Genomic DNA, 24,251 nt, shown 5'->3' with positions numbered 1-24,251 from the left:
ATCATTACTTTGGTGTTTATTTTTTTCTCTCCCTCCTCTGCCCCCAACGCACCAACATATACAGATGTAAGAGCTGGAAAAGGCCACTTAATCCAACCCTTTAAGATAGGTATCCAAATAAAGTAATCCCAACAGACAGCTGTCTAAGCTTTCCCCATGAAACTATGTCCAGTGAAGGAGTGCATTATATCTTTCTCAGTTGCCGGATCCATTGTCATACTGCTCTTATTGTCAGAAACTTTCTAACATTTAAAACCCCCGCACAACTTTCCTCCTCCACTTCTGTACATACCACATTACATATTGATACTGAAAATTTCAATTCTAAAAAGTGACAGTAGACTGTTTTGAACTGTTCTGAAGAAGGACAATGATAATGGCAAACTTATTTCTGAGGTGGCACCATTTCAGTATCATTTCAAAAACATTCCATATGACAAATTAACTTTCTGTGGGACTAGAGTCTAGAGCCTTATTGTTTTCAAAATTCCTATAACTGAAGACTGGGTGTAAACAGAATTCTGGGAAATGAAGTTGGCACATCTGAAAGTTGCAGGGATTGAGAAACAATGGTGTGAAATCTGGCTCTTCCTGCCCAAATACATGTAATTGTTAGGCTTGAGAATTCACATATTAACAAAGATTCAAATCTTTCATTTTCCCTGAATTTTTGTTTCCTTGTTTAAAAAAAAAGAGATGACATGGCTTATAACATGATGGACATGGTTTCATCAGATCCCTGAAAATCAGGAATTTGGTCCAGTTAAAAATAAGCATTAGATAAATGGGTTCTAGGAAGAAGCTCACAGGAACGAATGAAAATAATTTATAAAATATTTTCCCCAACTATTAGGTTTATGCCGCTTATTAGAGGTTCCGACTGCCTCTAATTGAGAATATTTATATATTGCTTTTGCTACTACACTTCAGTCCTTCGCTAGCAATTTGAAGACAATCTGTGAACTTCTTCAAATTTGTTGATCTCAAAGAGCAAAACATGTTTCGGAGTCATAAAAAGAAAAACCTCCTTGGGATTTTTTTTAATTTTCCTATAAAAGGGACATAAAAACGTTTTCTCCCTCACTATCTACATATTTGCCTCACCTTCTGTGCATTTGTCCAGCCCTATATATGGAAAGTCCTATGAGAAGGCACCTGCTAAGCCATCAACCTACCTTCCCTCAACTAGTCAAGATGAAGAGAGATGGGATAACATAATACCTCTGCCACTATGTTCTGAAAGTCAGCAGAGAAAATAGGCTATGGAGAAAAAGATTTGTTTAACACAGCCTCAAAATATGCAGAAAATGGTAGAAAGGGCATATTTTTAGGCTGAAACAGATATCAAATAATACTTACAGGATGGCAGGAGGTCCATGTTCCAGTTCTAGATGCAATATCTAAAACTAATCCTGAAATATTGGACTCTTCTGATACCCGTGTGCACCATGTCAGCCAAAAGCTCTGCTACCCAGAGAACTCCCTCCCCATGAGAGAGAGAGAGAGAGAGAGAGAGAGAGAGAGAGAGAGAGAGAGAGAGAGAGAGAGAGAGAGAGAGAGAAGGAAACTGACTATGTCTAGTCCCACCAGACACAGGAAGATGTTTTGGAGTGTTCAGAACAAGGCAGGCAGCCCACGTCACAACAGTCAGTAAGTCTGGGGTGTCAATATAAAGAGACGGTCCTCCTCTTTACGGATCCACTTCATCAGCTTGTTGACAGCGCTGACAGCTGCTGCTTTGGTACCCAAGGGGCTGAAGCATACGTAGAGTTCAAAAGCACTGGTCACCTGGAAAAAGTTTAAATTTCTATTACAATATGCAATCAGGGTAAAGCAGTTCCTCTCATGTTACTGTTGACATGCAAAGCAAATTGCCCTCTTGTTTTTATTGCATACAAATAATTGTTGCCAGTTGTTTCATTGGGCCATTTGCTCTAAGTGAAGAAGTGTGCAAGGTTTCAGTTGTACTAATGCACTAATATATTTCCCAGATAATAAAGTTATGTTGGGATTAGGTCCTGCTTTTACTACAATTGTACAGCAATGAAATACATTCTTACCCAGGCTAGGAGATTTTCATTGGATCCAGTATAATAGATGTTATTTAGAGGACGGGAGGAGTTGTGAGCTCGGCTATGCAAGAATTGATACAATTCCAGGAGTCTTTCCTTTTCTTCTTCAGTGATATAGGGAGCTTCAATCTCTGGGCTGGAAAAAACACACTTTCATTGCATAATGCTTTTGGTCATAAAGGTAAATTAAATAACTATTTTTTTGCCTAAGGAGAAAATTTCTCACTTCAGCAGAATTTACAGCCAGTGATTTTACTAAATAATGTCCCCCCCTGTGATGAGCTACCATTAAAACAGAATCTCAAAATATAAGAGCTTGACATTTTATTAATACCAAAGACTGTTGAGAATTAAGATCGGGACTTTGTTTAGACAATAAGCATTTAACCTGTAGTTCTAGGGCCACATCTCCCAAAGAGTCTCTGGTAGAGACTCAGAACTTGCCCAAAAACTGTTGCTAATTTTTTATTATTTTTTTAAAATGTCAATACAATGATCTTTATATGCTATAATTACATATTCTTGACATTCTACAATTTATATAACTTAAGAGTATTGGAAATAAAAAAAGTAGATAGTTTGTCAATATTAGTTACAATGTAAGATATCAGTGTTATTATCCAGCATTAAAATGATTTGACTTTTTCAATTCAAAGTCAAGAATAATGTTGCAAAAGATAAAAATAGAAAAGAAACACACTCCAATTTGCATCAAAGTATTTGTTATATAATAAAAAATTGATCTTGTGTTTGTGTGTGTGTGTGAGTGTGTCCAAATTGTTGTTTTGAGATCAAAGAAGAGAAAAACATGTAAATTCAATTCTTCCTGATTTTGCCTGGTTCTTTCTCCACGTCTCATTTACTTCTTGAATAGGTCTCAGCACACCATTCAAAGGTAAAGTGTGGCCTGTGATCCAACAAACCTGAGACCTCTTTGCACAAACTAGATGTAGACATTTGTATACAGATGGTCTTTAGGTGGAACTAGAGTGTTTTGTCTGTAACATTGAAGTTTTTTGTTTCATCCCAAAAGAGACTGTTGGACTGGAAAGACAGATCTGATCATTATCTCCCACATCAGATCAGAAAATGGATTCTACAAACAATATTTTCAAAGTGGATCTACAGTACTGACCTAACTCCTCACAATTAAGTTGCAGATGTAACTTGGATTGGATTCTAGAGCAAAGGTCCCCAACCTTTTGGGCACCAGGGACCGGTTCCCCTGGAGAGAGGTTTTTCCGTGGACCGAAGGGTGCGTGGTTTTGTGTGCTGCCTGCATCTCGCAGATGGGACTTTGCTTGTTTGTGCGGCCCGGTTGCTGGCATGCTGCAGCCCAGTACTGGTCTACGGACCGGGGGTTGGGGACCCCTGTTCTAGAGCATACAAAATGTCCTGAAAGTATGATTAGACTATTCAACTAAGCAATAAACTAGATTCTTGGGTGCTCCTGGATTACGCAATAAATCCCATTGCCTTTCTCATTTATAGTGCCAGCTGGCTACCTATGTTAACTTTTATTGCTATTCATTAAACTGGCTATTTAGTGTATAAGTATCCATGATTTGATGGCCACAGGGTTTTGAAATCTGGCCAGCATAAAACACCAACAAATTATTATGAGGATTATTCAAATACCTATAGCTCTAAAGACAGAGCTGATTTTTGTTTCCTGGAGACATATTGTGCATGTCAATTTGTAATTTAATCTATTTTATTAATTCGGTAGGAACTTGATGTCCCAAGATTAAATTTCATCTTCCTGAAATAGGCTATCCAAGATAGACTAAATTGATCCTGCTAATGGAAAGTAAATCAATTCTATCTATCCTTGCCTTTAGCAGAGTTCTAGAGAGAAGCTGGAAGATGGGTGTTGCCCAGAATGGACTCTCACCTGGTAAAAAGTCCTGAACTCTTAGATTTGTAGATGAAATGTCGAAGGTCTGGAATTCCCACCTGGGAGACACTGTAGAAAGGAGTACGTAATGCTTCCAAGAGAGCATAATGAACACTACGCTTCTTTAGGCGTTCTTGGAACTTTTGCTTGCAGTGAGATACAGTAAAGAAGTCCTCACGATCGGTAGAAATCAGGACAAGGCACAAGTCAACGTTTGGTTCCAAATAAGAAATGTGAGCATGGAAAAAACCATTGGAATTGAACTTGGGAAGGCATATTGGAGTCCAAGCTTCTCCTTCTCTAAATGAGGAGGAGGAGCTAATGAGATTAAAGAGTAAATGGAGATCAATTGGATGAAGGAATTGGTCCCTTTTCCTCACAAGTGATACCAATTGGTTTTTTGACAATAACAGGGCAAATACCAGGCTTTTAGCTTTGGCTTGCTGAAGGCAAGCACTCACCACATCCCTGACTCCAGCAGCCATAGGCAGGCAACGGGCTGCCCCCATGAGAAAACTGGGGTCTCTAGCCATCAGGTCTACCAAGTTGTCAGTTATACGCTCAGAGCCTGCTAACAGTCTCCTGAGGTCATAGTTCTGCTTCTGTTGGAATATCCGGTTAAGCTGAGTCAGTGTCAAGAGACTGACTATCTGGTAATAGATATAAAGGAGTTCTTGAGCAATTTCTTGCTCTGACTGTCGAGTCTGAGCCACTGCAACAAGCACCAGGGGACTCTTGCGCACAAAGACCACCTTGTATCCATCTGGCAGAGTCAAAATGGAGAGGGAGAGAATGAGAGAAAGTGCGTCAATATTTTGAGCTACAGTGGTAACCCTAAAGCCCTTTTTGAAAATATTTTTTTACTTCAGTGGAGGTTACTCTGTGTACTCTAGCCGTTTTCTGATAATTATTGGTCTTTGCATGCAAGGGATATTTTATGAATCTCTACCTGAAATCAAAAATGGTACAAATTATAGATTTATTAGTTCTGTGAAAAGTAATGAGAATTAACTAAACTTATTCTTAGGTTTTGAAAGTTGTTACTTATGAAGTTTTGACTAATTCTCTTCCACCTAAAGGTTGGCCAGTAGCAGCCATCTTAGCAATCTAGTCATATTCTTCTGTCTGAACATGGATTTTGGTCAGTTTTTTTATAAATTGACTTTGGATTTGCTCTTTGCTCTTTACAGAAACATCTTAATTGTTCGTCTATAACTTACTTGATGCTAAACTCAAGATAAATGGCATATTAACAAATTATTAAACTTGTTAAACTATCCATCTTAAGTTATTTCTTTGTTAATTTTAATGTATTTATTGTCGTACTGTTTTCATCTTTTATAATATTGTTTTATTGTATTGTAAGTCACCTAGAGTCAAGTGACAGCCTGATGGGCAGTGAGTACATTAAAAAAATAAACAACTTACAGGAGCATTTTTTTTATTGTTTTGTGTAAAAATCAGCACTTTTAGCCCTAAAGCCAATGTCATACTGATTATCTCTGCAGAAGACTCTGCACTCTCATTTCTTCTGTCTTTCTCTCANAAACCATGTTCTACTTTCCAACAGGCCTACTTTGTCAGGAAGAAATGTGTGAATTAGTACCTGCATGAATTGATCTGATGGCATTCTTCTCTGCTTCTACAAAGGAGACCAAAGCCATCATTACTCCCATGGTAGTAGACAAAGCCTCTTCACACCCATATCGTGAGTATATGGGCTTGCCTGCCTCACTTAGAACAAAGATGTGCTTCTGATGCATGCGCCAGGCCTCCATGGTTATATCTTCTTCTTCTTTCCCTGATAGGACTGAACCTCGACGTGAAGCTTGTGGCGAGAGTTCCAAATTGCCCTCACTGTCCTGCCTTATCTCTTCTTCCAGGTCCAGGGCTATACCAGTAAGTTGTGTGCTTAGTTCACTGAAATCTTTGCTGATCTCTTCCATCTTGAGCTCATCACCTTGAGATTCTTCCCTCTCGCCTGGGCTCTTGGGTGCCAATTCTGTATTGTCTGTACTGGTTAGGTCCTCATATGACTTAGTGTGAACAAATATGGCTCCCTCTTGGCCTGCCCCTGATAAACAATGCCAGAATAAGTGGTCAGTTTTTCAGAACAGAAACAGAACAGAACAGAGGGCAATTTTAAACTGTGACAAAGGCACCAGAACAGAATGACTTGCAAAGCTCCTCAATGCATCAGCCTACATAAGATGGTAAATAAATCTGTTTCTGTGCTTTGTGTTAACTAAGGAACGAGGGGTTACATTTAAATATTAAAGGTTAGAAGATTACATTTATTTTAATGAATATTCCATACCACTCGTAAACCATAATGGATGCTCTTCCTTTGAAAACAATGTAAAACAGGCAGATCTTTTAATTTTAATATTTTAATGTGATAATTGTACCACCTGAGCTCAGAAGTTTTTAATTCTTACCCAGGAACTTAAAATTCATTATCTGTCTTTCTTTCCTAAATAGGGCATGAATATTCTTTAGGTACATTTAATAAATTAGTCAGAGAAGGCTGGATGTATCGAGTATTTTAAAGCAGTGAAAGAAAAACTGAGCATTAAGTTCCCAATAATAATCTGAAATCAAGTTAAGAATCTCAGACTATTGAGTCTTAGGTTCACAGAAATATGGCCCATTAAGCAGAAACAGTGGTTTTCATTCTCTGAAAAGATATGGTTTGAGATTAATTATTCTCAGAGTCTAAAATCTAGATTATCTGCTCATGTATTATTCTGGATGATTTTTTCCCAGTTTTGTAGTTTTTTTTTCCTTTTCTTGCATGATTGTTGATATTTCTGCTACATTTGCTTGGAAATGTTACTATTATTCTTCCTAATAAAACCCAGGAAAGTGACCACACTTTTTAATATCAGCCCGTGCCTAGGATTTTGGGTAGCAATTTAGTGGCTTTTTAGAGTTGATTTAATCATAGACTTATAACTTCGCCATCTGCACTGCTGTCCATCTATTTCTGGGCCCAATACAAAATGTTCACGCATTAACATATAAAACTTCAACAGCTTGAAATCAGGCTGTCTGAAGCAGCTTCTCCAGTAAGACAGAGCAGGTAGTTATTAAAAAAAAGTCTTTCTTTTCTGATTTGCATAAAATACCATCTTCAGATTAATTAGCCTGATATCTATGTTATGATAATTTTGATCCCAGGTAGAGCTCTTACTTTCCTAGGCATCTGGCGTATTGTTTTGGCATTTTTAATGTTAGTGTTTTGTTGATGTTTTAGTGCAGTGGTTCTCAACCTTTTTAATGCCGCGACCCCAACAGGTCGTAAGTCGAGGACTAAACCGGTCGTAAGTCGAGGACTAAACTGGTCGTAAGTCGAGGACTACCCAACTGGTCGTAAGTCGAGGACTTTCCCTGCCCGGGAGCGCCGTGCATGCGTGGTTCCCCCCCTGCGCCGGCCGAGGCATAGCTGGCAAGCGGCAGAGACGGAGCAGGCCGACTACCAGCTGGCCCAGCCCAAGGGAGGTAAGGCACCCGCCGGAAAAGGGGGAAAAATGGCGAACAAAAAAAATGGCGGACAGCTTTGCTTGGCGACCCCCATGAAATGGTCGATCGACCCCAAATGGGGTCTCGACCCACAGGTTGAGAACCACTGTTTTAGTGTGACTGGGTGCTACATTTAACATTTCTACCCAATCTGCTGGTTGTGGTGCTCTCTATGCAGGTTTTTATTTAGGAATGGTTCTCACACAGAGGATTCCGTGTGGAAAATAGGTCACTTGACTGGATTTTATAGGCAAGAATAATTGCTGCTTTCTGGCTGCCATCTTATTCTTCTTAGTAAACTACCACTGTATAGAAGGTCTTCCCTCTCACTAAAAAGATGTTCATTAAAAATATCATAAAATGAGGAAGGTCTTACTATCATCTAAAATAAAACTGATTATATTGCATAGCCACACTCTCTGAATATATCATATATATATATATATATATATATATATATATATATATATATATATATATATATATATATATATATATATATATGAAGAAAGAGTGAATGGATCAACAGGAAAGATTAAGAAACGTGTTGTCAAATGGAGTTGATGAGATTCTCAGAAAGGAAGATTAAAAAAAAATCAAACACAATGTATGAAGCAGTGAATTGGCATGTTAGAAACAACAATGGTGTGCGACAATAGAACGGTTAGCTTAAGTATAGTGCATGGTGTTACCATCAACTAGATTTACAATAACAATAACAATAATAATAATAAACCCCCTGCGCAGGCAAGAAACCCTATACCATTTCAGACAAATGATTGTCCAGTCTCTTCTTAAAAACTTCCAGTGTTGGAGCATTCACCGCTTCTGGAGGCAGAGGCAGGTTGTTCCACTGATTAATTGTTCCAACTGTCAGAAAATTTCTCCTTAGTTCTAGATCAGGGCTTTTCAACCAGTGGTACAGATACCACCTATGGTACATTGGCACCTGGCAGGTGGTACGCGAACATCCTAGAAAAGTGGTAGTGGGGGAGGGGAATGAGCTGAATCGGTGGCAGCACCGCACAAGCCTGAGCGAGAGATGGCTGGAGCTGCAGGGCTGTCAGGACTCAGCGGAAGCGCCAGGATCAGTGCCAGGCTCCAGCTGGAGCTCGGCGCTGATTCTGGCACTTCTGCTGAGCCCATAAGAAGCGCCGATCAGCTGGAATGTTGCAGCATCTCTAGGGTCTTGTGATTTACATTCAAATGCTTGGCAACTGATTCATATTTATGACGGTCACAGTGTCTCAGGGTCATGTGAAGTGACCAAAACCTGCTGCAACCACCCAGCAGACGGGGGGAATAAAAACCAAACACCCCCAATCCCACCCCCCCACTACCAATCCTCAACAGAAATGCTCACAACAATGGAAACCTCAGACAGGAGGAAGAGCGCTGCCGAGTGGGCAGGCAGGTGTCTTGCTCGGCTGTGGCTTGGGGGGCACTTTTTTCAGTGCCATTGTAACTTCGAACAGTCACTAAGCGAACTGTTGTAAGTCGAGGACTGCCTGTACTTTATCACTTTTTTCCTTTTTTTTTTTTGGTCATCAGGTTTTTGACACCTTGCTAGGCGACTGGTGGTACTCGGATATTGCCATATCCTAAAAGTGGTACAATGGGTGAAAAGGTTAAAAAGCCCTGTTCTAGATTGCTTCTCTCCTTGAATAGTTTCCATCCATTGCTTCTTGTCCTGCCTTCAGGTGCTTTGGAGAATAGCTTGACTCCCTCTTCTTTGTGGCAGCCCCTGAGATATTGAAACACTGCTATCATGTCACCCCTCATCCTTCTCTTCATTAAACTAGACATACCCAACTCCAGGAATCGTTCCTTATATGTTTTAGTCTTCAGTCCCCTAATCATCTTTGTTGCTCTTCTCTGTACTCTTTCTAGAGTCTCAACATCTTTTTTACATCGTGGTGACCAAAACTGGATGCAGTATTTCAAGTGTGGCCTTACCAAGGCATTATAAAGTGGTATTAACACTTCACGGGATCTTGGTTCTATCCCTGTTAATGCAGCCTAGCATTGTGTTGGCTTTTTTGGCAGCTGCAGCACACTGCTGGCTCATATTTAAATGATTGTCCACTAGGACTCTGAGATGCCTCTCACAGTTACTACTTTTGAGCAAGGTACCATCTATACTGTACCACCTATATACTCTACTGTACATTTGGTTTTTCTTGCCCAAATGTAGAACCTTACTTTTTTCACAGTTGAATTTCATTTTGTTAGATAGCGCCCAATGTTCAAGTCTATCAAGATCTTTCTGTATCTTAAGCCTATCTTCTGGAGTGTTGGCTATTCCTGCCAGCTGGGGTCATTTGCAAATTCGATGAGTTTCCCATCTATCCTGTCATCCAAATCATTGATGAAGATGTTGAAGAGCACTGGGCCCAGAACAGAGCCCTGGGACACTCCACCACACACTTCCCTCCATGTAGATGCAGTTCCATTGATAATCACACGCTGAGTATGGCCAGTCAGTCAGCTACGAATCCATCTGGTGGTGATGCTCTCTAACCCACATTTTTCTATCTTATCAAGTAGTAGGTTGTGGTCTACTTTATCAAATGCCTTACTGAAGTCCAAGTAAATTAGTCCAAGTAAATTACATACATTACCTTTTCCTTATCTCATTCCTTAATTTCTTTGGCTCATTATTTCTTATCCCATTTGGCATCAGTCTATTTATCCCCTATCCCAAAAAGGAATAACGGGATTGTATATGTGTGTTGTGTGTAATAACATTATTCCACACAAAATGCACAATGTATGTCTACTGTGACTCACCTGGTTCTGTTCCCTCGGTCAATCCTGGGGTTGGACTCTCTGACCTCTCAGACTGTTGACCATCAGTCGGGGCCAAGGACTCATTCGGCACATCCTTCTTCTTATAAACATCCGCAGCCATTATTAGAAATTAGTGGAGATCTGCAAGCAAACAAATCAAAACTACTAACCTTTATTGGATTGATTGATTGATTGATTGATTGATTGATTTACAGGACTTATGTCTGCCTAGCTCATATAACTCTGGGCAGCTCATAATAATCCCTAAAACTTAGAACTTTCCAGCTTGAATTAATAATCAACTACATTTGAGTTTCATTCTAACATACTAACTATATAAGGACACTGCTAGGGCAGAAACCCTTTGGTATAATCAGGGCTTTTTTTTTCTCATAGAACGCCCAGAACGGAGTTCCGGCACCTTTTTTGGATGGAACCTTGTAGGGTAGGCAAGGAGGGTTGTATGACGTGTGTTAGTTCCGGCACCTTTTCTTTTTTTTTTAAAGAAAAAAAGCACTGGGTATAATCATTTCAGGATGAGGAATATAAAACAGATCTATGAAACAGTCTGACTACAAACAACATTTTCCCATGTTAACTGATCTGTCAGTACAGCGGCTTGATTTCACATGAGATACTGAAATAAATGTAAGGTCTATAAACTAAATGTAAGAGCTGTATTTGCATCTGCGGCAGAAAAGCGCAGCAGGCAGCCGTGGATCTCATTCCCCTCCAGCCTCCATCCGCTTGCCTGGCAGGGCGGGGGCGCACTCGCGCACAGGGTTGCACATGGGGATGCTGCCTCGCTTTCCGTGCCATGCCAGGGCTGGACTGGGCGCAGAGCCTCCACGTCGCTTCTTCCCCTGCGGACATTGGGAGTGCCCACCCTGCCTATCTGTCATGCCAGGGCAGCTGCTGCTGTCCCGTGCTCTCCAGCCCGTCGCTGGCCAGCTGGGCACACCGAGCTCGGGCCTCGGGCAGATGGAGGCCAGAGGGGAGCGAGAGCACTGCCTGGCTCGGTAAGCTGCGGTCCGCCCGAAGAAGGAGGAAGATGGAAGAGGAGGGCTGGCCAGGAATGGGGCAGCGGTGCCCACGGGGGGGAATCTGACCAGCCCCAGCCTGGAGGGGGGAGAGGCCAAGGGAGCCCGAAGGCAGGCAGGCAGGCATGGTGCTCGGGGGTAGCCACTCTCCCCCCTCCCCCTGTGCTCCCGCAGAAGGGCTGGCTGGCTTCGGCATCACCTGGGCAGGCCTGGCCACCCTTCCTTCCTTCCTTCCTTCCTTCCTTCCTTCCTTCCTTCCTTCCTTCTCCCTCCCCTTCTTCCTTCTTCTCTCTCTCTCTCTCTCTCTCTCTCTCTCTCTCTCTCTCTCTCTCTCTCTCTCCCTTTCTCCAAAGTCCAAATTTACGTGTCCTCCTTTCCCCGCTAGCCTTCTGCAAAGCACAAACGGACACCACATCCTACTTGTCTTCTCCAAACTCATGCCCACCATCGCTTCCAAAGGCCGTCTGCTCGCTCACTCGCTCTCTTGCTGCACTCCCGCCAAAACCTGCTTTTATAGGTTCCCCTCTCCCTGCCCAGCTCTTGCAGCTGTTCCCGCGAGAGCGCTGCTGGATTCGGTTTCCCAACCGTCTCCAGTTCCCACTAATCAGGCGCACATGGAGAGGGTGAGGGGAGCGTCCCTCTGACGTGCGTGCCGACAGAAAGGGTTCTGCGTACCCAGTCTGGCACGCCTGCCATAGGTTCACCACAACGGACTTATATCAATAACAACAACAACAAAGTTGGAAGGGACTTTGGAAGTCATCTAGTCCAACCCTCTGCTCAGACAAGTGACTGTCTAGCCTCTTCTTAAAAATCTCCAGTGATGGAGTGCCCATGATTTCTGGAGGCAAGCTGTTCCACTGGTTAATTGTCCTCACTGTTAGGAAGTTTCTCTTTAATTCCAGGTTGCTTCTTTCTTTGTTTAGTTTCCAACCATTGTTTCTTGTCTTGACTCTGGTGCTTTGGATAATAGTTTGATGCCCTCTTCTTTGTGGCAGCCCCTCAAATACTGGAATACTGCTATCATGTCACCCCTGTTTCTTCTTTTCTTTAGCCTAACCAAACTGAAGTCCTGCAGCCATTCTTCATATGTTTTAGTGTCCAGGCCTTTGATCATTTTAGTTGCTCTTCTCTGAACTTTTTCCAAAGTCTCAACATCTTTTTTGTAGTATGGTGACCAATACTGGTTATAGTTTTCCAGGTGTGGTCTTACTACGGTTTTATAAAGTGGTACTAATACTTCATGTGATCTTGATTCTATGCCTCTGTTTATACAACCCACGATTGTATTAGCTTTTTTGGCTGCTGCTGCACACTGCTGGCTCATAGTCAAGTGATCGTCCACTAGGACTCCAAGGTCCCTCTCACAGTTACTGTTTTTGAGCCAGGTCTCGCCTAATCTGTACTTATACCTTTGATTTTTCATGCCTAAATGTAAAACTTTGATTTTCTCCACATTAAAACTCATTTTGTTGGACAGGACCCATTGTTCAAGTTTGTCAAGATCTTTTTGGATCCTGAGCTTGTCTTCTGGGGCATTGGCTATTCCTGCCAGTTTAGTATCATCTGCAAATTTGATGAGTTCCCCTTGTATTCCTTCATCTAAGTTATTAATGAAGATATTGAAGAATACTGGGCCTAAGATGGAGCCTTGTGGTACCCCATTGCTTACTTCTCTCCATGTGGATATAGTACCATTGAGGACTACTTGTTGAGTACAGTTTGTCAGCCAGCCACAAATTCATCTGGTGGCGATGTTGTCTATTCCACCTTTTTTTAGCTTACCAAGCAGTAGATTGTGATCTACTTTGTCAAATGCCTTACTGAAATCTAAGTATATTATGTCCATGGCATTTCGATGGTCTACTAATTGGGTCACTTTATCAAAGAATGAAATAAGATTGATTTGGCATGATCTGTTTTTAACAAACCTGTGCTGGCTATCAGTTATAATTTTGTTTGCTTCCAGTTGTTCACAGATCTGTTTTTTGATTATCTTTTTCAGGATCTTCCCAGGTATTGATTTTAGGCTGATTGGTCTGTAGTTTCCTGGGTTTGTTTTTTTTCCTTTCTTGAAGGTGGGAACTACATCAGCCCTTTCCCAATCCTCAGGTACTTCCCCGGTGCTCAGGATTTTTGAAAGATGTGGTGCATTGGTTCTGAGATAACATCTGCCAGCTCCTTCAGAACTCTGGGATGTAATCTGTCAGTCCCGGTGAGTTATATTCGTCAAGGTCAAATAGGTGTTCTCTTTCCATTTTCTTGTTTATTTTAATTTTTGTTTCTAGTTTGCATTAGCAGTTGTTTAGAACCGTTTTCTAGGAAAAACTAATCTTTTTATAATACTTCAATTGGATTTTTCTTCCTTTTCTCTCCTTTCCTGTCCAGCTGCTTCTGAAATAAAGGACTGTCCTATTTATAGTAAATAGTATAGCGCATTTCCACTACTGTCTTTCAGCCTTAGAAAACACACAAGAACATGCATAAATATTTCTCTTTCCCAAATACAGCAGCAAAGAAAAAACAAACAGTATGGAGAAGGTGTGAAGGAAAGAGGTAATTGGAAAGAAAAAATTGGGGGAGCAAAACTGGATTTATAATTTATTTCCCTTCATTTCAGAGGAGCCATCTTAATTTCAGGGTTGTCTTCTTCCTGGATAACACTATAGTTCTTGTTTATCTCTAGCCCTCTGTAATTCAATAAATTGTGATTAGTAAAGCTCCTTTTCATTTTCTCAAGGCCAACTGGTGCCTTATCTAGAAATTGTTAAATGTTTATTGCTGCAGGAGCTAGCCTGGACTTCATTCCTACCTCATGATTCAGATTTTTTCCCCTCTTGACTTCTAGTGTGTATTTGCTCCTGAGGGTTCACAGTTAACACATTTATATTCTTTATACCAGGGCATCTTAGTAGAATTGGCATACCAAGTAAATAGCTCCTATACCAATTCTTTGAAGGAAGTTAGTTCCATTGACTAGTAAAGACTGTTCTATGAAAAGCAGAAATAAAATTCATTTAGAAGACCAAATCTGGAGCTCTGTTTAAACTTGAACTTCTTCTGAAGTGTCATTTGAGTTCACAAGCAAGAAAGAATTAGGGCAACCATATCAGGGCAGCAAAAAACTGGGCAAGCACTAAATGGTAGCAAGGCGATATAGACTTTGCTACCATGTAGGACTTATTTAGATTTTAGCAACCCAGATATAGTAGCTTAAAAAGAATCCCTGAATTACAGATTTTTTGTCGCCAGTTGAATTGCAGTCCCCAATTAGATTCTGCTACCAGCAGTGGCAAATCAAGCCATTCTCAATTCTGTACCTGAATGCATCCATGAACACCAACTGGCAGTCAAAAGGCATGACGAAAATTCTTTAATTTCAAAACGTATAGACAGATTTAACTATACCGGTAGTTTCAATTGGGAAAATGTGACAAATCCTAGACCAAGCCTAATCCAAAAATGCCAGGGAATTTCTAGAAGCCTGGCACTCTGACAAATCAACCAGCAATACACACGTAGACATTAACAACCAGTATAGACTATGCAAAAGAGACAATCAACCAGTCCAAAAAAGAAAAAGACTTCAGCACCGCTCCACCAGTAATCAGTACTCAGTTCAGCATAGATTAACTCCAAGATCAACTTCAGATCATCAATTAAGTAAGCAATGCCCAATCAAGAAACTGCCATTAGTAAACAGTCCAAACAAAGAATCCCTAAGACTCCCCCCCCCCACACACACACAGACAGGCAAGACACCAGAATATAAACTTACAGCACTCTTTTTAGCACTGATGATGTTACCTAGTTAGGGTAATGAAATGTCTGCAAGAAAACAAGCAAGCTCAGAGAGTATCAAGGATCCTTCGTTTCATTACTTTCTGCTAAATACAAACAGCCATTCGCGTATCCCTAAGAATGTGAACTGGTTCAAATTCTTCTTTCACCCTCATTTTGCACTTTATACCAAAGCTGGTTACACAGTTAATTTGGAGGAGGGGGAGCTGCCAATTAAAAGGTTCTATAATTCTATAAATTCTATAAATATTTCAAAATAACATTGTTATTTGTCTGGAAATGAAAAAGAACCTGAAAACCAGTTTGGTAATTTAGATTATTTCAAGATAGACAATTAAATTACATATTTCTCTACAGGAATTATTTGCGTTTTTGTACACTCTCTCCCTCCTAAATGATACTGTGAGTTCAAATTAATACATGGTTTGTGCATGTGTACTCTTCACTTTCCTTCCACCATGTGTTATCATAGCTGTCACTATTCTTGGAGAAAAATCTATTGGAGCACATCAATAACAACTTAACCTCTGTTTAATTTCCAGACTCTGGTAAATCACTTGGATATCGTAAGAGATGAATTTGCATGAAATTCAGTTAAGCTGCCTTTCATTGTCATCTGCCACAGTAGCAAGTTTCAGTTAGGTCAGCGCTGAGAATATTTCCAAAACTGAGGACAACTACCAACAGGCCTAAACTCTGTATTTTTCTTCCTGTTTACACTTTCAGTTCAGGAATATAAAGGGTACTTACGGTTTTGACAGGAACAAGCTGTCGACAGAGAAAACGTCAGTGAAAGTCTGCTTCTCCGGTTGTGGATGAAATCTGAGCAGAAGGGGAAGGACGTAAAGCTCCGGGGGAAGAGGAGGAGGAGGAGGAGGAGGAGAAGGAGTTCAGTCAGCAGCGATCTCCGTAGGAAATTCTGCCATTGGAGTCTAGAGCAGGGCTTTCAATCTCGCCAGCTGATTCTGTCTTCTCCAGCGACATCCAGGAGCGTACAGTGAACTACCTACTTCTCTTTTTTCAAAGGTCACTTTCTCAATACCACAGGTCCCAGTGCATCTTGGGGATTGTAGTCCACAATTCTGTAGTTTGCTGTTTTGACGGTCAAAAAGTGAGATTCATTTCTAACGGAGAAGTAAAAAGCGATCCACATCTGCCGACATTTGAAACATAGATTTAAACCACCCTTCTGTTCAGAACTTCTTAATCTCTTTGATAATGTTGAAAATGTAATAAAATTGATATGGGATTAAGCATGCAACAAATACATAATTTCTAATCTTAAAAAAAACAACAGGAAGAGGGGCCAGGATTTTTAGCCTCATATTATAGACAAAGGGAAATTTTAAAAAATCTTATATCACTTTTTATTTTGATGTTTTGAACACCACATTCACATTTTCTTGGAAATATTTTTTTTCTGGGGTTGCTTCCAAAGAAGATATTCTTTAGGCATTAAAGAATTGTTACAAAACTTTGCACCAATTAAAACAAATATAATTGTGATCTTGTGTGTCGGTTTAAAAGGGAACATAAGACAAGGCATCATCCTTTATTACAGTTAAATAGTTGTATTTAAAATGCCAAAACTCTATTTTTGTTTTCATTCTATATCCTACTACTTGGTTTGATATATGACAAAGGATATTTCATTATTTCAGTATTTTAAAAAATCCTAGGATAAGGCAAGCCTCTTACAGATTTTCTCATACTAAGTCCAAGTTAGTGTCCTTCCATGATACCTAGACATTATCTGCATATTTGTGGGATTGTAGAGTTATTGCTTCTGGTATTTATGATATGGCTTACTCAAACAAGAAAATAAGCAGTTAATAAGTTTCAGTTTGGATGCTCTGTCCTCAAGGTATATTAGAGAGAATAAACGGTGGTTAGCAAATGTTGTCAAGTAACTGACATAAATATAGGCTGTACAGAGAATAAAAATACATAAAATGGAAAAGATCTGCTAAAAACTAGAGACAAGCAATATCACTCTGCCTGCTCCTTATTTTAAAAGACTGCTAATCATAATTCATATCCTTCTGCTTTTCTTTCTAGTGATGTATTCATGACGCGTATGCCTTTGGACTCTTCTTCTTGTTCCCGGTTCCATGTGCTTCCCATCTTCAAAAAAGAAAAGAAAAAGTGGATCCAGGAAACTATGGACGAATCAGCCTGACATCAATGCCTGAGAAGATCCTGGAAAAGATAAGCAACGGATCTGTGATCTGGAAGCAAAGAAAGCTATTACTAGAAGCCAGGATGGGTTCATCAAAAACACTCCATGCCAAACAAATATTATTGCATTCTTTGACAAAATGACTAAATGTTGTAGACATAGCATACTTGGACTTCAATAAGGCATTTGATAAAGTAGATCACAACCTACTTCCTGGTAAGATAGAAAAATGTGGGATAACTGGCTGACAAACTGCAGTCAATGTGTGTAGTCCTCAAAGGAACTACATCTACATGGAGAGAAATATGCAGTGGAGTATCCCAAGGTTCTGCCTTAGGCCCAATACTCTTCAACATCTTCATAAACAATTTAGGTGATGGGGTAGAAGGGAAATTCATCAACTTTGCAGACAGCACCAAGGTTGGGGAAATAGCCAACAGTTTTGAAGATAGGCTGAAGATCCAGGAAGAGCTTGACAGACTTGAACACTGGACCCTATTTAAGAAAATGCAATTCACTGGTGGGAAAGGTAAGATTTTACATTTAGGCAAGAAAAATCAAATGCACAGGTGTAGAATAAATGGTACCTGGCTCCACAGCAGTAACTGTGAGATGGATCTAGGAGTCCTAGTAGAAAACTTTTTAAGTATGAATGAGCAGCTGCCCAAAAAGCCAATGCAATCCTAAGCTGCATCAACAGAGAAATAGTATCAAGATCACATGAAGTATTAGTACTGCTATATACTGCTTTTGTAAGCCCACATTTGGAATACTGCATCCAGTTCTGGTCTCCAAAAAAGATGCTGAGACTCTAATAAAAAGTGCAGAGAAGAGCAACAAAAATGATTAGGGATCTGGAGATTAAAATATTTGATTAAATGGTTGCAGGAACTGGGTATGTCTAGTCTAACAAAAAGGACTAGTCTTCCAACATTTGAGGCTGTCACAAAGACAAGGGGGACAACCTATTCTCCAAAGCACCTGAGGGCAAGACAAGAAGTAATGGATGGAAACTTATCAAAGAGAGATGCAACCTGGAACTAAGAAGAAATTTCCTGACAGTGAGAACAATTAATTAGTGGAATAGCTTGCCTTCAAAGGTTGTAGGTGCTCCATCACTGCAAGTTTTAAGAAGAGGTTGGGCAGCCATTTGTCAGGAATGATAAAGTCTCCTGCTTGGACAGGGAGTTGGACTAAAAAATCATCAAGGTCCCTTCCAACTCTGTTATTCTACCTTCTGGTAAGATATAAGTGGTAGCCTTAGCCTATCCTTATGACTAGTTGCCCTTAAATAAATCTATTTTTTTGTTTTAATTACAAAGTAACCTGTTTCAATAGAAATTGCTTAGATCAGATTTCTGTCCTTAGGAATGTTCACATAGAGAAAACTTCAACCTCCAACATTTATTTTATTTAAAACATTTATATAGTTACTAATCTTTCAGCCAATGTTGGGTGGCTCCCAAAGTTTTTTTTAAAAAATACACTACACTGGAAGTTTTGCGACTGTTTTGTTTTCTTTTCTCTGGGAAACAGGTCCAAGTGGCTCTTTTGAGTGTTTAAGGTTGCCGACCCCTGCCCTAGACATATCAAAAATATAATTCCTGATGTCATTTTGTTCTCAGGATTTGATGATTTAACACAATGCAGCCCACATTTATAAAGCCATGGCCTTAGAAAGTTTTGATATTCATTCACAATGATTGTAATGGTAGGGGTGGATAAATTAATTATATGTATTCAGGGATGAGATCGTTTGCAAATATTAGTCGAAGTTCAGTGCCACATCAGATTAAGAGTGGCGATTACTGTATTTTCCCATTTTCAAATTATTCCCGACTAGCTGTACCTGGCCACGCGTTGCTGTGGCTCAGTCTGGTTAAATGGAAAAGAAAGAAAAGAGAAAGCGCACGTTTGTGTCACAGGTGTGACATCTCTATAATAGTAGGTATATAAAAACACGCGCGTATTCGAATGCAACGTTGTGTCAAAATTTCAAAGCAATCGGTGAAGAACTTTCGGAGATTTAACATTTTGAACAAACGAACATTTACATTTTTATTTATATAGATTATTATTTGCTAAAACTTTGATCTCACTTCACGCATAATGCAATGTCAAAATACATTACGTGTCGATTTAAAAGTCAGAAAGAAAACATTTAATACAAAACATCCCCAGGGGGGAGACCCAAACACGGCTTTCCAGGTGAAGCACCCAGCCCGCCTTAATTTTACGTGGGTCTGTCTGTCTGTCTGTCTGTCACACACACAGGAATACCCAAGCCGCGCCCGCCAGACGTAGGGGCCGCGCATCACGTGGCAGGATGTACCAGAACTTCCGGTTCCGTCTCGCTCGGCGCTGCGGCTCTGCTGCGGCTCTGCTGAAGGCCCCAAGAGCGGCGCTGGATTGAGCCTCCCTGGTGGGCATTTATCCTTCCTCAGGATCCGCGCCGGTTGGGGGGGGGGGAGAGGAGGAGGGGAAGCGGGGACGTCCTTAGCCTTTGCTCATCGCCTGCGTCGGAGCATCGCCCGCTCTGGAGGTGGGGAGGGGCAGGGGCGGCGGCGGGGGGGGTGTGGGGGTGGAATTGGCCTGGGAGATAACGATACGCGGGAAACGCGCTCGGCACTGACAGGGCCGCGGCCAAGCCTCCCGCACGTTCAGCAGTGACGCCTCGGAGCCAATGGAGGCGGGCGGCGGTCTTGCTTTGTTTTCCTAAGGCGAGTTGGATCAAGGGCCAAGAAAAGCAGTTTGGGAAGAGAGGGTGTTGCTTCTTGAAAACGAACGGAGGGCGACGGAGGTCTCCCGCGGTTACCCGAGAGGTTGGAATCGATAGAGAGAGCGCATCTGGAAGTCTCTTCAGTTCACAGCGTCGTTTCCCCGATTACCTTGCGAACCGTTGCTCCTACTACCAGATCTTATACCTCTGATCTGTGTTAATTGTTGCTCGATGATTCCTTCTGTCGTTGAGGGGCATCGCAGTTTGAATAGGAGCAGTAATTTGAAGCAATGGTACAGAAAGCGGAAACAGTTCTCTTGTAGGAAAATCGCTATTGTGGAGCCTCTTTATACAGAGCTTTTATATTTAACTGGGCTTAGGGCTACTGGGACTCTAGTGAGGTTATGCAGTCAGAACTGTTCTGTTCATATCGTTAATTAAAATAGTTTTATTTGGCAGCCGGTTTCTGCTTTGTTGGACAGATAGAATTCTTTTTCAAAATGACAACTGTTGCATGTACCTTCCCCCCCCCCCCAAAAAAAAATTAGTGTTATGCAAATTTAATGCCAGCATGTTTGTATTAACGAGAATTAGAATCCTTGTATTTCAGGTACAAATTGAATAAATAACCAAAGCAAATTAAAATAGTATCATTAAGACATGCTTAAATTTGGTTGTTAAAATACTTATCACACATAAATTGTTTGCGATAGATCTGTTTTAAATATAATTGGTAAAAAATTTAAAAGTTGCTAGTAAGGCATGTCTGCAAATACATTTATATGGTGCAAATTTTTTTTATCAGGTTTTGTATATTTGTTGCCCAAAGAAATCAGATAAAGCTTTAATTGGTTAACATTTAAAAAATGATACTGTTAAAATATGAATTCAAAAAATAGTTTTCACAGGTTTGTTGAACGTTGAAAGCATTGGTGCTTCTAGGGAAAATGGCTTCAGAATCTAGGCAACAATGCTGAAGAGATCTTATCCTATATGGCAATGTTATGGATCAGTTAGTGATAAGGAATGGAATCCTGTGTATCTGTTGGGAACTTCAGGCTCTAATGCAGTGGTTCTCAACCTGTGGGTCGGGACCCCATTTGGGGTGGATCGACCATTTCACGGGGGTCGCCAAGCAAGGCTGTCCGCCATTTTTTTTGTCTGCCATTTTTTCCCCTTTTCCGGCGGGTGCCTTACCTCCCTTGGGCTGGGCCAGCTGGTGGTCAGCCTGCTCCGTCTCTGCCGCTTGCCAGCTACGCCTCGGCCGGCGCAGGGGGCGGAACCACGCATGCACGGCGCTCCCGGGCAGGGAAAGTCCTCGACTTACGACTGGTTGGGTAGTCCTCGACGTACAACCGGTTTAGTCCTCGACTTACGACCGGTTTAGTCCTCGACTTACGACCGGTTGGGGTCGCGGCATTAAAAAGGTTGAGAACCACTGCTCTAATGGAAGCCTCTTTAGAACATCTTGGGTTTAAATTATAAAGATCTTTAAAGTTAATATTTTGAATTGGGTATAAAAACAAACTAGAAGCCAATGCAAGTGGAAAAAAATAAACAAAATATACTTCCAGGAGTTGAATCAACTGAAGTTGCTAAAGAGATTTTAGAAGTAAACTTAGTATTTGTAGGAAGGTTAGGCAATTTGTTTTTCTTGCTAAATACATTAGAATCTTGAGCTTGTTGTGGATGTTTTTATTTATCAGATAGATAATTTGGATGGGGGAAGTGTCTAATCACAAAATGATTGCTCTAGTCTAGTGAGATTCACAAAGCACCTGTTTACTAAAAGATTAAGCGATGAGGTAACTCTCCCCTCTTCCTATCATTCAGTATGCTTCCTACCACCTTACTGGATTTCTAAACAAAATGTTGAGCTGCAGCCGCCCACTATTTTCATTTTCTAAAATGGGTATTATGATTATAAGGGTTCAAGGAGGTTTTTGATAATAAAAATAATGCTAAACGCAGCCCTTTCTTAAATTAATGGATTTTTTTTAAAAAAGGAAAAAGTAAATACAGATAGTCCTTCTTTAGCAGCTATCTATTTAGTAACAGTTTGAAATTACAATGATGATAACAATGTAACTTTATTATCCTCACATTTATGATCTTTGCATAATGCAAAGGAAAGCTAAGTATGAGCATAAGCATTATCATGCTTTCACTTAGACTAATTGATGGCCCCTGTTGGGTAGCTAAATAAAGATTACCTGTAGTGACCCCTTGCTGCCGGCCTGCCAGGGCCCTTCGCCAGCAGCCACCGGTAAAACCGCGCTACTCACACCTCTGCCTTTGGGCTGGTGAGTGCCGCCAGCCTGCACACCTACTTGGTGCTGCAGGGCTGGGCTAAGGGCTGAACCTGGCACTCTTCGGGCCCTGGCAGGCGCTGCACCTCTCATATCAGCTGGGCAATTTTGGCCTCTACCTGCTGCTCCCGCCGGATCACTTTCTGTTCTGCCGGCGGCGGCTGCTGCCACCATGAGGTAAGGAGGCGAAGCAGGTGGTGGGGGTGGAGTTGCTTCCCTCTGCCTGCCGGACACCTGCCGAAGCTGCGCAGGGTAAGGTTGCCCCCACCCAGATGCCCTTGCCTCCCCAAGCGTTTTTTTTTACTAACCTGCCTTTCAGTTGCATTGCGTATCTCTGTTCACTTCTCAGCCTTTGCCGCCTGTGTGTGGGACAAAAAAAAAAGTTCAGTCAGACTTTCTAACATCTTGCGAGATCTCAAGAAGTTAGTCTGATTGAACTTTTTTTTTTTGCCCCACAAACATGCGGCAAAGGCTGAGAAGCATCTCGGGAGGGGGGGTAGGCAGGCTGGCTCACGGCACCCACTAGCCCAAAGGCAGAGGCGTGGGTGGTGTGGTTTTACCGGCGGCCGCTGGCAAAAGGCCCTGGCACACTGGCGGCGGGGGGTCGCTCCGGCAGTTCCATGGAAGATCTGGGCTGACTCGCACTGCCCCGCGCTTGAGCTTATTTTCGGGGGAGGACTTATATTAGCCCCCCCTGAAAATCATCTGGGGCTTACTTTTTGAGTAGGGTTTACTTTCAGGGAAACACGGTAGTACATAAGAATTCTTTGGGATCACTGGTCACTTTCAGAAGAATGTAGTGGTGAACCAGATACATCCGAGAAACTCTGAATTAGTCTTATTATTTCAAATAAACTCTCAGAATTACTTTTACCTGAATGTTTCAAGAAAATATAAAAGGTTTTAAATAGGTAGCTCAGCTAATATGCCTGCTAATTTATATAGCTTACTTAGGATAATTACATTTTGTTCTTGCTACTCTTCTATTCCATAGATTCTTCAGAATTTGCTATCTGGTGTCTGTTGGAACAAAATGTGGGGACACCCTCATTCAGCTAATAGAATGGGTCCTTTCCGGTAAGTATTTCAATATGAAATATATTTATTAATGATAACTTTCCTACATAGACATTGTGCACCATGCAATACTGCAACTGGATAAAAGTAGGATGGAGGAGGAGTTGATGCCTCTCCAGAAAAGAGATAAGTGAAGGGAAATTGAATGGAACATCATAAAGGAAGAAAGAACTAGCTGAAATGTTGAACGGGAACAATCTAAATAGCAACATTTTGCAGGTGATCCTGATTATGTATAGTAACAGCAAATTAGATTCTTTCTGTACATAGCTCCTTATGTGCTTAAAATATGTTACAATGTTAAAAAATGAAAAGTTAAGTATGTGACCTGGTTTCTAGATGTGCTTATGGCTGAAAGATTCAAAAGGAAATATTCAATAGCTTAACATTTGTGTTGTTTGGTTTGTCTAGTGTAGCTGACTTTTGTTCTATTAATATATTCAGTATAATTACATTGTGTGCAACTCAAAAATGTGATGCCCATAATAAAAATGTAATCAGAATGCTCTTTGAGAGAAACATATGTTAGTGCAGTTTTTAAAATTGTTTTTAAAAAGATAAAAGAGAAATTTAGAATATTCTCTGCCATGCCATTAATAGTATTGCATATTATAGAGATATCTAAAACCTTTTCTGAGTTGCTTTTGGTCTTAATGTGCAAAGAAGTGTTCAGCTAGTTTTAGGACATTATGCATAGTTAAATAAGAGATAATTTCATTTTTATATGATCAAAGAGCAGTTAGTTTGACAACATAAATTTGAGGCTACCTAGTACTTTGCTGTGGCTTTCTTTAGTTTTTACCTTACACTATTATAGAGTCTTCTAAAATTTCTGAAAAGCAATT

The 24,251-nt window shown here is 40.8% G+C and overlaps 1 protein-coding gene across 1 annotated transcript; it reads right to left on the bottom strand.

The window, feature by feature from the left end:
- Nucleotides 1-1,570: 1,570 nt before the first annotated feature.
- Nucleotides 1,571-16,120, bottom strand: MON1A (MON1 homolog A, secretory trafficking associated). The gene is made up of 6 exons (XM_015819421.1): nt 15,873-16,120; nt 10,282-10,422; nt 5,576-6,043; nt 3,967-4,732; nt 2,061-2,208; nt 1,571-1,788 (listed from the first exon to the last, which is right to left on the bottom strand). Exons 2-6 carry the CDS (start codon nt 10,400-10,402, stop codon nt 1,648-1,650), a joined length of 1,644 nt encoding a protein of 547 aa, XP_015674907.1. The 5' UTR covers nt 10,403-10,422; nt 15,873-16,120; the 3' UTR covers nt 1,571-1,647.
- Nucleotides 16,121-24,251: the final 8,131 nt, after the last annotated feature.

This window comes from Protobothrops mucrosquamatus, unplaced genomic scaffold, assembly GCF_001527695.2.
Source record: "Protobothrops mucrosquamatus isolate PMUCROS unplaced genomic scaffold, P.Mucros_1.0 scaffold918, whole genome shotgun sequence".
Lineage (NCBI taxonomy): Eukaryota > Metazoa > Chordata > Lepidosauria > Squamata > Viperidae > Protobothrops > Protobothrops mucrosquamatus.
This window is presented reverse-complemented; position numbering and strand designations above follow the sequence as displayed.

What these genes read in the sequence shown, in the direction of transcription:
- MON1A (XM_015819421.1), bottom strand. Translation starts at nt 10,402, where the DNA reads ATGGCTGCGGATGTTTATAAGAAGAAGGATGTGCCGAATGAGTCCTTG. An exon ending in AGTTCAGGACTTTTTACCAG is followed by an intron (nt 2,209 to 3,966) that starts GTGAGAGTCCAT and finishes TGTTTTTTCCAG; the next exon opens with CCCAGAGATTGAAGCTCCCT. An exon ending in ATGAAAATCTCCTAGCCTGG is followed by an intron (nt 1,789 to 2,060) that starts GTAAGAATGTAT and finishes AACTTTTTCCAG; the next exon opens with GTGACCAGTGCTTTTGAACT.